Source organism: Aulonocara stuartgranti (assembly GCF_965226115.1).
Source record: "Aulonocara stuartgranti genome assembly, chromosome: 18".
Lineage (NCBI taxonomy): Eukaryota > Metazoa > Chordata > Actinopteri > Cichliformes > Cichlidae > Aulonocara > Aulonocara stuartgranti.
The window spans coordinates 22,473,896-22,490,187 of record NC_138954.1 but is presented as its reverse complement, the minus strand read 5'-3'; the positions used below and the strand labels follow the sequence as shown (position 1 = coordinate 22,490,187).

At 42.4% G+C, this 16,292-nt stretch overlaps 3 protein-coding genes across 11 annotated transcripts in view; 2 read left to right on the top strand and 1 right to left on the bottom strand.

The window, feature by feature from the left end:
* Positions 1-123: 123 nt before the first annotated feature.
* stap2a (signal transducing adaptor family member 2a) lies at positions 124-7,153 on the top strand (the record flags this gene model as incomplete). 2 transcript variants are annotated; one of them, XM_082512897.1, is made up of 11 exons in its annotated part: positions 124-369; positions 1,217-1,288; positions 1,374-1,493; positions 1,585-1,641; positions 1,726-1,877; positions 1,977-2,108; positions 2,214-2,283; positions 5,269-5,371; positions 5,451-5,546; positions 5,624-5,755; positions 5,841-7,153. In XM_082512897.1, the coding sequence occupies 11 exons, from the start codon at positions 124-126 to the stop codon at positions 5,894-5,896; spliced, it is 1,236 nt and encodes a 411-aa protein (XP_082369023.1). In that variant the 3' UTR covers positions 5,897-7,153. The 2 variants fall into 2 exon arrangements, with proteins under 2 accessions (XP_082369023.1, XP_082369024.1); XM_082512898.1 differs by lacking the exon at positions 124-369 and adding an exon at positions 984-1,106.
* Positions 7,154-7,842: 689 nt separating this feature from the next.
* sema4e (semaphorin 4e) lies at positions 7,843-14,469 on the top strand. Of its 8 annotated transcripts, none has more exons than XM_082512892.1 (16): positions 7,843-8,244; positions 8,421-8,449; positions 9,396-9,710; positions 9,872-10,017; positions 10,739-10,801; positions 10,879-10,977; positions 11,086-11,185; positions 11,275-11,382; positions 11,462-11,613; positions 11,757-11,935; positions 12,048-12,204; positions 12,325-12,547; positions 12,675-12,790; positions 13,045-13,217; positions 13,306-13,358; positions 13,468-14,469. In XM_082512892.1, exons 3-16 carry the CDS (start codon positions 9,602-9,604, stop codon positions 14,025-14,027), a joined length of 2,238 nt encoding a protein of 745 aa, XP_082369018.1. In that variant the 5' UTR covers positions 7,843-8,244; positions 8,421-8,449; positions 9,396-9,601; the 3' UTR covers positions 14,028-14,469. The 8 variants fall into 8 exon arrangements, with proteins under 8 accessions (XP_082369018.1, XP_082369015.1, XP_082369013.1 ...); XM_082512889.1 differs by having other exon boundaries at positions 8,370-8,449; XM_082512887.1 differs by having other exon boundaries at positions 7,843-8,298.
* Positions 14,470-14,556: 87 nt separating this feature from the next.
* cactin overlaps positions 14,557-16,292 on the bottom strand; it is an 11,248-nt gene continuing 9,512 nt past the window's right edge. The window contains exons 7-10 of the mRNA XM_082512885.1: positions 16,063-16,255; positions 15,761-15,883; positions 15,343-15,665; positions 14,557-15,246 (exon numbers count right to left, since the gene is read on the bottom strand). Of these exons, the coding sequence (XP_082369011.1) occupies positions 14,756-15,246; positions 15,343-15,665; positions 15,761-15,883; positions 16,063-16,255 (1,130 nt within the window). The 3' untranslated portion in view covers positions 14,557-14,755. The remainder of the gene's footprint in view (positions 15,247-15,342; positions 15,666-15,760; positions 15,884-16,062; positions 16,256-16,292) is intronic.

Here is a 16,292-nt window from a genome sequence, read left to right as displayed (position 1 = left end):
CACACAATACATATTTTGACGTTTCGACAAATGCTCTTTTTTTTCTTGCTCACTAAACATCTCAATACTTGGGACTTCATCCCCCAGTCATCCTATTTTTAATCTCTATAACCACCCGTCTGCATGACCCCCAGACACAGCAGGCTGCATCAGCCAGCTGTTGGATTATTGCCACGGCACTATCTCATCGGGGAAGGCGTGTCAGTCCCCGAATTACTCAGCGCCCCTTTGTCCTCGTTCGGTGGCCAGCCAGCGACACTCATGGCGGCTGCACCCGTCAGGCAGCGCTCCGGACCAGGGGGGCAGCGGGCACAGCTCCCGCCCTGTTACTACGAAGGGTACCTGGAGAAGCGAGGACCGAAAGAAAAGGTAGGCTCACCCGGTGCACATCAATTGCCGTATTTTGGTTTCGGCGCGTCCTGTAGATGCTGGAAGTCGGTGTGTGTGTGTGTGTATATGTGTGTATGGACCGCACACCGGCTGAGCCACCATTCCCAGAGAGCTGTCAACTTCCTTATTGTGCGAGAATGGGTGAGGCGAAACTGCACTGCTGCTGCTGGCGGGGATTTATTTAATTCACACAGCGGTGAAGCATATTGGAGGCAAAGCATGCAACGATGTAGCATCTAATCACAGCGTCTGAATGACAGAAATCACGACTGCTGTCGAACATTACATGTTATTGCCACATGAACCGAACAGGACTGTATTTTGTTGATAACGGGGCATCTGATTGTCACAAACGGTACCCCAGCCAAGTGTTTCCACTCAGAATCCATTAGCTGACTCACAGACACTCAATCTTTTGAATTATTGATCCGCCAGTCTGATCTCTGAAATACATATCCTAGATTTCAAATAAAGTTACACAGAGAAATTGGCAGTTTTGCCCAAGGATACTTTCACGTATTAGCTTTATTTATAGGGAAGACGATAAAGAAGACACTCCCCAGGTGTCCTACCCCTCTCTGATTAGGCTCCTTTTTAATGCAATGTGGACATGTAATGTGAGCATGGCTCAGGTGCAGGGTGTCGCAGTGATCCATGGCCACAGACTGACAGCAGCTGAGGCTCACTCACTACAGCCATCTCCAGGGACAGGAAATGTGGGGGTGATAAAAGGAAAATATCCATTACACTGACAGGGAAGACAGCACTGGCCCTTTTTGGTTTAACATTTTTAGTTCAGGTCTGTGTGTCCATCTGTATGTGACAGGCATCCAGGCGGCTGTGGACGTGCCTGTGTGGGAATTCTTTGTATTTCTTCAACAACGCCAAGGACACTCATGTAAGTTCCAGATTATATAGCATCTTGTGTGTCTTTTTTCATATAATAGTGTGCTGGCACTAAAATATAATTATGTGTGCAACAGTATGTGGAGAAGCTGGACCTCAGCGGCTTTGTGTCCCTGAAGGACGACTGCAGCCGGGACAGAAACCTAGAGGCAGCTAGGCTCATCCTCCAAATGAAGGATGGAGAGACCAAACTCACAGTAAGCCACTTGGCTCACACACTCAGACGCAAAGATGCTAAAATTAACAAATCTTTGCTGAGACAGAAAATGCTGCTGCTGTCTTTTCCAGGCACCAAACTTGGAATCACGGGAGCTGTGGAAAGGATTCCTCTACTCTGTTATAGATGTAGGTGTTAATCTTTTACACAGCTGCTGTCCCTGCGTCTCTGTACCAGCCTGCCTCTCACATGTTTTTCCTGTCCAATTACAGCTGAATGTACCATCCTATCTCACACTGCTGCCGGGGCAGCTACAAATGCTACAGGAGGTGGTGGACAAAGAAAGAGCCAGGCGGAGAAGTCGCAATCCTGCACGAGCTCCTCCTTCGCCTCTCTCCGTTCCTTTAGTAGGAGAGATCCCACCGTGAGCGCTCCTCTGTGCTACATAGAGAAGATGCACTGCAGCTAAAGTGGCTTTGGTATATCACCACATTAACTGTAATACTGTGTGTTTCATCTGCAGATGTTTTCGGCCTGTGTCCCGGACGGAGGCTGAAGTCCTTTTAGAGAGACACCCAGACTGTGGCAACATGTTGCTTCGTCCAGGCAGAGACGGATGCTCGTTGGCCGTTACTACTCGACAGGATCTCAACGGGTAAACACATTCTGAATATCTGAAAACCGCAGTTACAAAATCACAAACATCAAAGGTTAACTAGAATATCATTACATGCTGTCTTTTTCTTTTTTGTGGCTCCAGGTCAGTTTTCAGACATTACAGAGTCACACAGAGGGACCAAGGTGGTTATGTCATTGATGTTGAAAATCCTGTAAGTGCACAAGTGTCATCAGTTACAGTTTTACAACATTTCATAAGAGGAATGTAAAACATGTTAGTATAACTGACCTACTTTCAGATTCATGAGTATTAGGAAAAGGAGAAGAGGTTTAATTTTTCTAGTGTACACCACAGTGGATCAGGAATGGTGTGATTGACATAAACACAAAGAAAAGGAAGGATTTTAACAATTATTGCATCAGCCATTTAGAAACTACAGCATTTTCACAGGCTCAAAAGTAATTACACATTGTGGACATGGGTGCCTTTTTTCATTTAGGAGACACAAGATACAAGACTTGTAACAAAGCAGTGATTTTAAATCTTATTTTGGTGTTAAGTCAGCACATTTTTAAAATGTTTATCAGATTTGACTGCGGATTCTTTTATATCTCAGTGACCATCAAAGTTAGGTCAGATGACACATATAAATAACTGCCACAAGTGTCATCACTATGGCTTTCAAATGGCGAAACCTGCTTCTAAAAATACTTTCATTCTCCAGCTCAGCAACACTAAAAGATGTTAAAGACTATAACAGACAAGTAAAGTGGATGATTGTGGAATTAACTGATTAAAAACCCCTTCACAACATCTAGCCAGTTAAGAGCACTCGAGGAGGCACTGTAAGTGTATCATTGTCAAAGCCTGCAATCAAGAGACGCCTTCACGAATGTGCAGACTGTTTACGGCAAGACACAAAAACCACTGTTTACGTTTAAGAACAATAAGATCAGATTAGACTTTGCTTGGAAACAGAAAGCAATATATTATTGTGCAATAAGATTCTTTGCTAAAATTAAACCAAGATGAACTTTTATCTCAAGAATGGGAAGAGTGGGCAGAAGGAAAATAACAGCACACGATCCAAAGTAGATCACACCGGCTGTAAAATACACCAGAATTAGCGTTATAGCATGTGCATGCATGGCTGCCAGTGGAACAAAGTCCACCAGTGTTTACTGATGATATGACTGCTCATAGAAGTAAGTGGGTGAACTTTGAAATGGATGTATACATTTTGAGTAAAAAAGGTACAGTTTGAAAAGGTTATAGCAAAAGTAACCCAGGAGCTTGATAAGCCAGAGAAGTGAAATGAAAGTGGTTGAGTGAGTCTCAGGATCTCCGTTCAAATGAGCATGCTTTTCACCTGTGCAAGGGAAAAAAACCCAGAAATCCACTAACAAGCAGCAACCAAAAGCAGCTGCACATAAGGGCCTGGCAGAGCATCACAGAGAAGGAACCACATTGTTTGGTGATATCCATGAGTTCCAGACAACAGAGAATCCTTGTATGCAAAGGATTGCATTCAAGCACTGAAAATAATCCCTCTGAAAACAATGTTTAAGTTTTTATATAAAAAAATGATGTAGTTTCTGTATGGGCAATGCTATTTATTTTTTGTCTTGAATCAAAGTTAAGAGTCAAAGAGTTTATTTGCATCATTTCAAATCAATCGTGGTGGTGCACAGAGCCAAAATTCACAAAATTGTGGCCTGATCAAAAACTTATAGACCTTACTGTTATAGATTCAGAATTTTAACATTACATCATGGCTGTGTTTTTATTGAAGAAATGTGTGTTGTTGTTTGTTTATTTTTGCAAACATCAAACCGCTTAAATCCAACTGATCAGACTGATGCATGAGATTATTAAAAACACGGGTCTCAGTTCACCTCTTTTATTGTGAATCACAGCTACTTAACCATGATGCTCTATGTTGGATAATTTTTTTTTTAAATAAAGAGCTTTTATGCAGGATGTCAGATACAAACTTGATGTTTCAGATCTCTTCAGAGCTGTTATTTTCTCTGTACTGACAGCTGGTCCAAATCAAATATAGCTCTGTCCTCACATTAATCCTTTAAAGCTTTTTGAGTTTTCAGGTTTTGAGGATTTTTGTGGATATTTTGGCACACAGGCCTTAAAAACATTATTTGAAAATAGAACTGTAAGACATAAATTCTAAATTTGAGTAGAGAGATTGAAGAAAGCAGGAGAATCAGGGCTATACTTCATATTAACACTTATATGTCCTCATTTGTGCTTCTTGTATGTGGAGTCCCCAAGGCTCAATCTTTGGACCGGTTTTTGTTTGTTTATATGCAGTACCCCTCGGTCTTCTGCTTAACAGCTACTTTGCTATGCTGATGATACACGGCTATACTTTTCTGTTAGGCCCAACAACCTCAGGGCCCTCTCCTACCTCAGCAAATGCTTCACTGCCATTAATATTTGCATGCATTTACATTTTCTCCATCTCAACACTGGTAAAACTGAGGCACTTGTGTTCAGCCCTGACAATTTCTCCAGGGAGGCCAGCCAATTACATTGTTCCCCATCTCCACCAATATCAGATCTTCTAAAAACCTTGGTATTATTTTTGACCTGCAACTGAAATTTGAAATACACCTCCAAGGGAATCCAGACTTGATTCTTTCATTTAAAAAAACGCTGCAAAAATCGGTCGCTGTCATTTCATAATTTACAACTTTAAGATTGCTATTAAAAAGTCACTGGCCCTGATGAGGCACCTCTATTCTTGCTGCTCAGCCTGTCAGTTTATCTGAACAGGTTCTTTGAACTGTTCCACGTTTTTACTTTTAAGCCTGAGGTGATATTGAGGTGCTTTTGAAGTTGGAGTGCCCAAACTTTAGAACAGCTTCCCTCAGCCTATCAGGTCGGGTGAATCTGTGTTTTGTTTTTAACAACTGCTGAAAACTAATTTTTTATAGATTATCTTTCCCTTCATCTTTCTCCCATTATTTTTTTAGCCGTAGTTTAGATCTAATGAGTATATGGAGGTGAGTATGTCAATAACATATGATTGACTATTTGTCTGTATGCTAGATTATGTATACTTATTTTTAATGTAAAGCTTATCCAAACTATGAAACACACTGTAGCTGTGTGTTTTAAGTTAATGTTATTGTTTTTATTGTTATTATTATTATAACACAGAGGTATCTTCTTGCAGATCCCCTGTGCCACTCTTCATGAGGTCATTGATGCACTAGTAGAGAAAACAGCAGGAACTCTTCAGCCTTTCCTACTCGAGGAGCCTTATGAGGAGAATATAAGTGAGGCATTACTAAACATTTCTCACCCACCTTTTTAAACAAATTCTTAATACTAATTTTGTTAAGTTTATGTCATCAGCATATGTTTCTGCCAATGATGAGAATGGAGAGAGGATCCTCCACACTGCCCCCTCAAGCCCCCTGCCTAGGGCCCCTGTCCTTCCTCCAAAACAAGGTTTGTGCCGGTCATATAAACCATGTGCAATGAGAGGCAGAGAGTATATCGTGATCACTGCTCCCATTCTGGTGCAGATCGTTGGTCCTCCAGCAGTCCCCTGTCCAGGTCCCCCGCCCCAGACCGTCGCATTCTGACCTCACCAGTCCCGGCCTCGCCCAGCAACCCGATGAGACGACTCATCCTCTCCCCTTCACCTCTCACACAGAGTGAGTACAAGATGTGCTGATTTCATTGGCGGCAGTTTATCTGCAGTCCTTTAATCCCAAATTGTTTATCCCTGGTTGTCCACAGCGCTCAATGAGGAGCTGAAAATGAAGCTGGAGAAGAGACGAGCGAGTCAGGAGTGACTTTTACTGATTGGGAGGGACTTCCTGTCACAGCATACACAATCTTCGGTGCCAAACCTACTCTCACTGCAGCTACGTGCTCATCCTGTGCCTTCAATGTGGAAGACAAGGGACTACAGAACCACTACTTTCTCTTGGGGAACCTTAAAACTGTGTATGTTTGTTTCAGTATTTATGTTGTTAGATTTGACATGAGTTAACTGACTCTGGCTAGCTCCCTAAGAGCAAGACCGACTGGTTATCACAGATTACTTTCATGCAATCTCTCAAAATGCTGCCCGCCCTGGTTGGCTGATGACCCACTTGCACGTTGTCCAGTTGCATAATATTGTTTACAACCTGCCTCCGAGCAAAAATACAGTCCACAAGAACTATGAATCACTCACAGAAGGACTGGCACATATCGGACCTCCAGTTGAGCCTCATGTTTTCCTGTTTGAGCCAAAAAAACAAACAAATAAATGAAAAAATACTGGGTGCTAAACTGCTGCTACAACACTGGAAACCACTTAAAAAACAACATGTAGACTGCCATGATCAACTCCAATGCAACAAACTCTGACATGAGACAAATCCAGGCATGCTCAGCTCCTTGAGTCACCTCATTCACATCACTACATGTAGCATGACTGGAATAATAACAATACAACTTAGCTGCACACTCTCTGCCTGCCTGCTCCGAGTCCTACATCTGACTGATAAGCAACCATTAACACTGCTGTTGACACAATGTAGCTCATTTACAGCTCAACTTTAACTGTGTTGTGCGTGTTTCCTTATTCTCTTCTCTTGTGTACGTGCTATTGTATGGTGCTATGATTGACCAGACCTGCCTGGAAACCACAGACTGTATGTAACTCTAGATGATTTCTGTTCCTCTGTAAGAAAAAGGGAAAAAGAAAAAAAATCAGTCTAGTGTAGTCATAAGTGAGGGCGCCCTCTTGTGGTACGTCTGTCCCATAACCCTAATGAGCACAATCACTTTCAATAGGTCAACCCCTTTACTTTGCAGAGTAAACCTGAAACTTTTGTTATAGTTTTTTTTTCCCAGCTGCACTACAGTTAACTGATTATAGGTCTGAAGGTGCTCAAACAACGACAAGTAACTCTACGTGTAAAAAACGTTTACAGATCAGTGTCAAATGACTCTTAAATGTCTTGCAGTGAACAGTTTCTTGTATGTTGGTACATGATTGTCTCGTCTACTTTATTATTATCAAAGGTAGTTGGATATCTGAAGAATTAAATGTGTTTTTGCATGGATCCGTTGTGAGTTAAGGCCTCTTGTTATCGAGATAGTATTGATAAATTCCACTGTTATCAGTTGATGATTAGAAAGACTATTGGTGCCCTGTTTTTCCTTTAAAAAAATCTTTTAGGTTAAAAGTTAAGGTATTAACATGGGGATTATTGCGATTTTAGTCCTTCCACGATCTCGACAACTATCAGAAATAAATGTTAATATGTAATCGACAGTTTCTACACATTTAAACGGTTAGAAATGTCTTGCCAGAAATACGGCTAGACATTTGGTTTCAATTGGAAGCAAGGAGAATATTTTTAAAGTCTGAGGTTTTGCTAAGTTAGAAGAAAAATCAATCTATTTACCTTGTCAAACATGCTTCTTTGTTTAATAACAAAGTGGCTAACCCTCTATCTCCCCTTTCTCTACAACCTTTCTCTTGATTTGTGGCGTCTCAATCAAATGTAACTATAAGATCATAACAAATATGCATCAGTTCTCTGCGCTTTTCATATTTCTGTGCATGTGCAGGATTATTATAGTGCCAGAATATTGCACATGCAGGGAGATGATGGTGGCATTAATGTAAATACATCGTTTCCATCGTGGAGGGCAGATAACAACACGCCGCCCTGCTATGTTGCATTGCTTCATCACTCCTGTTTGGACACGCTGCCAGGTGTTTTTACGGTTTACCTGATCCGCCCAGCTGGAGTCAGCTGTGCCTTCTACCGACAGTAGTAGTACTATAACGAACACTTAATCAGACCGGAGGTCAGCGCCTTCCGCCACACTCTGAAGGGGTGTGGGGGACTAGTTTAAAAAAAAAAAAAAAAAACCCTGCGCGGCTGTCCGGAGTAGGAGCCCCGGCCATTCAGATCCTTTCACCGACCGAGGGATATGACCGCTGAGAGAGGCTGTGGACAGAAACGAAGCACCGCTGTGTCTTTAGAAACACTCACTGGAGGCTGACGGGCTGCTGAGCCGTTGCTTGAGCGCCTTTCCTTTTTAATTTTTTGTGCGGTCGCTGATTTTTAGACGCAAGCTTGCAGATAATAAATCTCAGTGAAGCTGCTGGCTACGGCCAACGTCTGACACCTCTGGGGTACGTTAGACGTTAGTCTCAGTTGTTCACACTTTTATTGAGTGTTTGCTAAAGGTATGTGGGAGTTTTTGATTTTGCCTTGTTTATTTGTTTTTGTTTTTTAAACTATCAAACTATCCGTGAAGCGGTGGTGAAATATGTCGTAAACAGGTGCTGGGACTATTTTTTTTTCTTAGAGGAAACCTTGGGGTGTGTCCGTGCGCAGGTAAGACATTAACTTGTGATTCGAGTGTTTGCTCACTCTTAGCTAACCTGCAAGAGCTACTTTATTAACAGCTTCAGGGTGAATTTCACGTTAAAGCTTCACTACATGGGGTAACGTACTTTATTACTATTATTATAACTAGTTTAGCTAAGTAGCGTACTGTTAAATTCTCATTTATTTTATGGATTTTTGTTTCTACATTGATTTTCACACACTTATCGGGTTTGTTCTACTGTCCAGATTCAGTTGAACGTAAACATGAGAGGCATTGTGCTGTGAGTGTGTGCGTGTGCGCCTGCGTGTGGGTGTAGAGTGAAGCTGGGATTGGCCCTCAAGGCTAAATAATCTTATCGGGGTGCATTCTCTGACATGTTGTGGCTCATCAGGTAACACACACATCATTACTTCAAATTTGATTACTGTGAGAGTAATGAAAACAGATGCTCCTTTTGTAACAACGACCTAATTAAAGGTCACCTCAGTTTCTTGCTCTGTGCAGTGAAACCACTCTTGCATCTAACTTCCTTGCAGCCAACTTTGTGCAAGAGCTCGTCTCTAATCGAGCCCAGAATTTGGCACTCTGTGTGAATCTTTCATTGTTTCGGTGCTTGGTGCTGCAGGAGAGCTGAGGTTGACATCCCTGCACCCTGCTGAATGCTTTTCATGGCCCTGCATTAACATCACTATGGCACTGACAGAATTACTGCAGTGCTGACTTTAGCTCACTCTGTCCTTTCTGGCGATTCCTTTACTTTTTCTTTTCTTTCTTTCCCCCCCCCCCCCTTTTTTTTGGCTAAGTTTCTTACACTTTGTTTTGATGCACTTTAATGTTTACCCCTGTCAGCTATTGTCCTGGTGTTGTGCTGTACATCCATTAAGGTTCTATACTTTTCCTTCTTTACTCATGAACCGTTTTTAATATCTTGTACACCCTTGTATTTTTCAGCCCCCATCGCCTTTGTGTCTTTGGTCCGTGCCATCCATCTCCCCATGGACAGCCTGCAGAGCGGGGCCAGTAAAGGGGCTGCTACCCTTCAAACACCACAGACCACATCACGTCATAGATGCCACCCTGCCGCCTTTACCGCTCTATGACTGACTGTTGAGGAAACAATAAAGCCAAAAATCCTCTGAGCTTGAGCAAAAGGAGCCATGAATCTGCTGCTGTCCCTCACTGTCTTCTGCCTGCTGCCTCTGGCCTTGATGGCCAAGGAAAACTTACCACTGAACTGCATCCCCCGCAGATCTGTGCCTTATCACAGTAAGCGCTGCTCTTTTGTCTTGTGTAACTTGCAACTTGACTTACAGTGCGTCAGCTTGTGTTAGCTCATATAATTTGGATTGACTCAAAAGGAAATGGGATTTAATCACTGGTGGTTGCCGAGTTAATCATTTGTCTGCTGTCTCTTTTTTTTCCCTTAGGGGACAATGCTCGTTTTTTTAGTGAGAATGATGTCTATAACTACTCCACCATGCTGTTGATAGAAGATAAAGGCGTGCTCATGCTTGGTGCTAGGGAAAAAGTGTACGCACTTGACCTCTATAACATCTCCCAGAAACGTGCTTCAGTAAGAACACCGTTTTTTTTGTTTGTTTGTTTTTTTTTAACAGGCAGCACCCACTTTATTCCTTTTAAAGCAATCTCTTTCACCAATCCAGGGCAAGTGCCCAACATAGCCGATAAGACCATTTCCCATACCATACCATACCATACCACCAGCTTAACAGGAAGTCTCATAACCAGAGTTTTGACACATTTTTCAAAGATGGGAAAAAAACCTGTTTAAAACTTTGTCCTTAAATTACTCTTCCTTCACATGAATTTATCCTGTTTTCACCTCAGATTGCACCTTATTAATGATCAGCTACAGTCAAAAAATGGCAAGTATCATGGCGTATTTGACCGTTGATTCTTAACACAGTGTAAACAAAGCTAGCAGACATACTAAAGCAGATCATCTCATTTGAGCCGCAACACTTCCTGTTCAGCAACAATTTTAGCCACATCTTCACAGTTTAACCATCTTAACAGCAGCTGTGCTTCCTTTAAAAAAATGTAAACATTGGAAGTATTGTTCTGTACAGCAGAAAACCTGTTAGCCCTGAGAAACATGTTCTCCTACCACACAGAGTAGTGTGACCAGTAATGAAAGCAATGTCAGAGTTGTGGACTTGTCATAACGTTTGTCATCAATCAGTTATTATGACAGGCCCAAACTTTACCCTATTCAACAGAACTTCTATTAATTTTTTTGAAGTGTGACCAAAATTGTGTTTTTTATATTTTAGGCTGCATGGGAAGCAACTCCAGCAAAAAAGACAGAATGTAAAAACAAAGGAAAAAATGCAGAGGTTGGTTAATTGTAGTTTTGTAAAGGTCAATTTACATTAAGCAGAGGCAGTCACTGGTTCTTGAATTCCTTTCACAGACGGAGTGCTTGAACTATATCAGGATCCTGCATGAGGTGGGAGATGACAGAATGTATGTGTGTGGAACCAATGCTTTTGATCCCGAGTGCAAATACGTGGTGAGATAAATTCACTAACTGATTGAATAGATGGTTTTTGTGGCTTTTCATCAGCTTCACAATAAGTGCAGAATAATTCCAAAGATAAAACGGTGTTTGCCGGTGCAGTCCTTTTCAGGTGATGCATTGACTTTTGAGAAGGAGATGGAGGATGGCAAAGGGAAGTGTCCATTTGATCCTTTCCAGAGATACGCTTCAATCATGGCAGGTAGGTAGAAATTTGCCAACTACACTAAGAAACCTGTTGAAAAGATTAGCAGAGCAAACAGATTTTCTTTTGCTCTCTGGTCTCGTTAGGTGATGATCTTTACTCAGCCACGTCAATGAACTTCCTCGGCTCTGAACCCGTCCTAATACGCTCGTCTGGTAACATACGGACTGAGTTTAAAAGCTCCTGGCTTAATGGTAAGATATAAAAAAAAAAAATTTTTTTTAAACCTATTAGTTGAGTCAAAGTTAAAGATTTCTTTTCTTCTTGTGCCAGAGCCCACCTTTGTTTCCATGGCTCAGATGCAAGAGAGCAAGGAAAGTGAAAGCGGAGATGACGACAAAGTTTACCTGTTCTTTAGTGAGACCGCTGTGGAGTGTGACTGCTACAACAAACTGGTGGTGTCCCGCGTGGCCCGCGTCTGCAAGGTGATAAAAGGTTTTACATTGCATGCACTTCCAATGACAATGGCACATAAATGGCACTTCCTCCATTTGTGCTCCTGCAGCCCTTTCCGTTGTTTCGTTGCTATGTGTATTTTTCCTCCTGTTATGAATTTCTGTGTTCACAGGGGGATCTTGGCGGTCTAAGGACTTTGCAGAAAAAGTGGACAACCTTCTTGAAAGCTAGAATAGACTGTCCGGTGCTGGAGTCCCAGCTGCCGTACATTATCCGGGACGCATACCGCTGGTGTGACCCCGAGAAGGATTGGAAGAGCTGTATTTTTTACACCGTCTTCACAGCACAGTTGTAAGTTTGGACATGTTTGTGTAAGAAGGAAAAGGCTAACTTCCTCTTTTATGTCTTTAGGACACCAGTTGGCTAAGATGTCCTGCATGTTTGGTGTGTGTGTTTATTTAAGGGACACATCAGACTTGTCTGCAGTGTGTGCGTACCGCGTGTCAGACATAAGCCGAGTGTTTGCAGAGGGGAAGTACAAGACCCCAGTCCCCGTAGAAACCTCCTTTGTTAAGTGGGTGATGTATAGCGGAGAAGTGCCCGTCCCTCGGCCTGGAGCTGTAAGTCTTCCCAAAATTCCCTTGTGCATTTTATTTTATTTTTTTAAAGAAAACCCTAGCAGGAAGCTGATTCCTTTTTGCACCCTGCTCTCTCTTTCCTTTTTGTTGATCCTTTGCTAGTGTATAAATAATGCAGCTCGTAAAGCGGGCATACATGAAACTTTGGATCTACCAGACCGAACCCTTCAGTTTGTCAAGGACAAGCCCCTCATGGACCAGGTTATCCAGCCAATAGGAGATAAACCTCTATTGGTGCGCAGAGGAGCTACATTCACACAAATCATAGTAAACCAAATGAAAGCTGCAGATGGCAACAAGTACCCCGTGATGTTTATAGGCACAGGTTTGCATCAGTACATCATTCTGTCACTTCCTGTTTATTGTCCATTTTGCTGTTTTTGATGACTTAACAGTGGTAAGCATACTGGACTTTATGCATGTAAATATGTTTTCTTGTTTTTATACAAAAGACAAAGGCACAGTGCTGAAAGCTGTGAACTACGACGGAGAGATGTTCATCATAGAGGAAGTACAAATCTTCCACCCCCGTCAGCCAATCAAGATTCTTAAATTCTCAAATATCACGGTAATTTGAGATAACCATTCATTTAAAAAAGTTTATATCACAGCTGATGCCTCAGTAGTGATATTGTTTCAGGAATTCCATTCCATTTTTATTTATTTATTTTTTATCCTTCAGCAAGACGGGATTCATCAAGAATGTGAAAAAACACATATTTAAGTTATTTATAAAGAGTCTTCTCAGAAAGAATAAACAGGTTCAATATGTTTGGTGTCAATGTACATCAGCATCATCGGTGCTCTGTGTTTCTGTCATAGATCCAAGATGTACATGGTCAGCTCTATGCAGGCTCAGACACTGGAGTAGCCCAGATACCACTGGCCACCTGTGAGAGGTCCTCATCCTGTATGGACTGTGTTCTAGCCAGAGACCCGTACTGTGGCTGGAACAGTGCTCTGGGGAAATGCGTTTTCATTTCTAAATCACACCGGTAGGCATCACTTTAAAGACAAGGACCAAGTGATATTGATGTTGTATATGCAAACTAATTTTCCATTTACTTGCTCTTTTTTTTGTAGTGAAATAATTCAAAGTTTGAAAGTTGGAGATGCTTCCCTCTGCCCTGATGCTGGTGAGTTTATTCATGAAACTGAATCTTCTGGAGTTTGCACGTTTCTGCATGTGATCTGTTGCAGTTGTCAAACTGAAAATGGATTTATGGGTGTCTGTTGAAATTTCAGACCCTATCAAGCCTGTGAATTTGTCCGTCCGGGAAGGTGAGGACCTGAAGCTCAGCTGTCTACCCCTTTCCAGCTTGGGAAAAATCATGTGGCAGAAGAACAATATTGATCTGACGCCTTCAGCTGCACTTCAGCTACAAGACGGACTTCTGATCCAGAATGTTTCATTAAGCGATGCCGGTCATTACCGCTGCTTGTCTGTGGAGCACTCCAGAGCTAAAAAGCACAGCATAACTGTAATTGAGCATCTGGTCACAATTGACCTATCAGACTCAGGTGATAGGACACTGGATACCCAAGCTCAGACTGATTGTGCATCAGTTACAGGACTGCAGGTTGCATGTGCTCTTTTGGGGCTTGCTTTTTTTGCCCTTTTGGCCTGGAACTTTTACAAAGGCCATCTGTGTATGCCTTGGAGTTGCTTTAAGAGTAAAAGTGAAGAGCAATCTCAGGAGAGCCAGAACCAGGAGGCTTTACACTCTGGTGTGAGCTACCAAGCTGCACCCAGAGAGGAAAAGTCTGTGGTCATCAGCAGCAACAGTAACAACAACCAACACTGAGAGTCACAAAGCTGAAGCGCATGACATTAACAAAGATAGACTTTAGAGTCAAATCAATGCGGGGGGGACAGAAACAGTTTCATTTCTGCCCTGAACTAATGAGAATAGGGGTTCAGCGGTAATATTTGCATAGAAACTTGGATGTAAAAACATTTCAAATGCTTGTTTTGATAAACAAAACTGATAAAACTAAGTTATTTTTGGTACAAATATGATGTACTTGAATTCCTGCCTTTTTGTTTTATATGCAGGTTTGTGCTCAAATTCCTACTAATTGTTTTAAGTACCACAGATTGGAATATGTTGCAATGACTGGTTTGATTTTTTTTTTTTTTGTTAAACAGGGAATGTACAGTAATTGAAATCGAGCCACTTATTCTGTAACCACTAGCTACCAAGACTTTGTTTTATTGTAATTAAACAATTTCTATATGTTCTTTAAGTTGTTTCAGCGAGTTTAAAATGCTTACTGTTTCATCTCTAACGTGAAGTTTGTATGAAACCCATTAACCAGTGGCCAAAAGGAGAATGGGGGAAAAAAAATCTTTAATGTGTAACTTTTTGACTAAATTACAGTTCTGCTTTCTTAGACATCAGTACAGTGATTTGAAGCTTTAATACTGCTTTTCTAAGAGAGCAGCTAAAACAAAAACAACAAAGCACCTTTACTGTACAGCATGTGTAAAACCCAGTCACTGGCGGCTTTGGTCCGTACTGATCTGTGGCATTTATCTCCTGTAGCGATACCTCTTGAAGTGGAACCAAAGCTGGAAGATCCCATTGGCGAACTGACAGCGAAAGCCGTGTCGGTGCGAGTACTCCCACTCCCTGTTTACGATCTTAAAAGCAATGTCCTCATATGGCGGGCCCGCGTGGAACCTTAAAATCCCAAAGTCCTTGTTGTCGGGACTGGGCTCGAGGAAGTACTGCGGCGTGGATCGCTTGTCAATCAAATCTGGATAGAAGATGTTGAACTTGTAACCTTGGACTATCTTAGGGGGAGGGTTGTCGAAGTCGTAATGTGTCTGGTTGTACTTGTTCCACTCGAAGCCTGTGTGGACCCTGTTGAAGAAGCGTGGTTTCCTGGGGCGGTATTTGTCTGCCCACAGGTACATTTTCCCAGTGACCGGAAACTCAACGCTGAACTGGGCCTCATCGTTGCCCATGCCTTCCTTGGCCCGTCGCACAAAGGCGTCCTCTGCACTTTCGCTGGCATCACCTGACAGACAGAAAGTGGGAAAACAGTGAGGCTACAGTTCCCAATATGCATGGTTATACATTTCTGCAGTGAGAATGCTTTGCTGTCATCTCATACCTGTGACTTGGAGCTGTCTGCGTGCTAACTGCAGCCGGTGTGCGTCTTCCTCTGGGGTGATCGTGTGGGTGTCCAGCGGCAGCTCAGACTGCATGAGCAACGTTGGGCTGTAGCGACCCGAGTCATACTCCGCTTGGCTCTGCTGGATCAGGTCCTCCTCCGTCAGAACAGCCTCCACAACCTCATCCTTTTCCTCTCCATCCTTCTTGTCACCCTTTTCGCCACCTTCCTCATCTTGGTTTCCTGCTGTAGATGTGGACGGACCCTCCTCTGGCTCTGTTTCAGTGTTTCTCTTTTTCTCTCTAGTTTGCCCTCCTCTCTCACTGGAATAAGGAAATGTTGGTTTAGATTTTACAGTGCACCTCTTGCAATAGTGCAAAGAGGAATTTGCAACTCAGGTCTGTACATTTTAACTTACTCATCTTCCTCACTCCTAGGCTCCTCTTTGATGATGGGAAACAAAGGTTCACTCTCTACTCCCTGTTCCTGTTTCAGTTTGAACAACTTCTGACGCAACACCTCCTGGTGTCGTTCTCTCAGCCTACAGCATAAAAAGTTAGATTTAGTTTTAAACAATCAGACTCTTGAGATTACAAATCTCTTCTATAAGAGTGCCCTGGCCAAAAAAAGACAGCAGTGTGATATTAAGTTGCATAAAAATGGGACTTAACTTTATTAAGCCAGCCAAAAACAGTGGGCATTGCCACATCACTGTCATACCTTGCTCTGGCCATGTAGACTTTGACCTGCTGCAACAGACTCTCCCAATAACCGATATCAAGATTGGATCCTCCAGCCCGAATCTTTGCCTCAATGTTTTGGTGCAGTGCTTGCAGCTGACTGTATGTCTTTCCTTTGAACACAGACTGAACATCTGTGCTCACAGCTGTATTGATGCCCTCACGACGATCACCTGAGAAATAAACTGATAAATTAATACAGTGGAACAT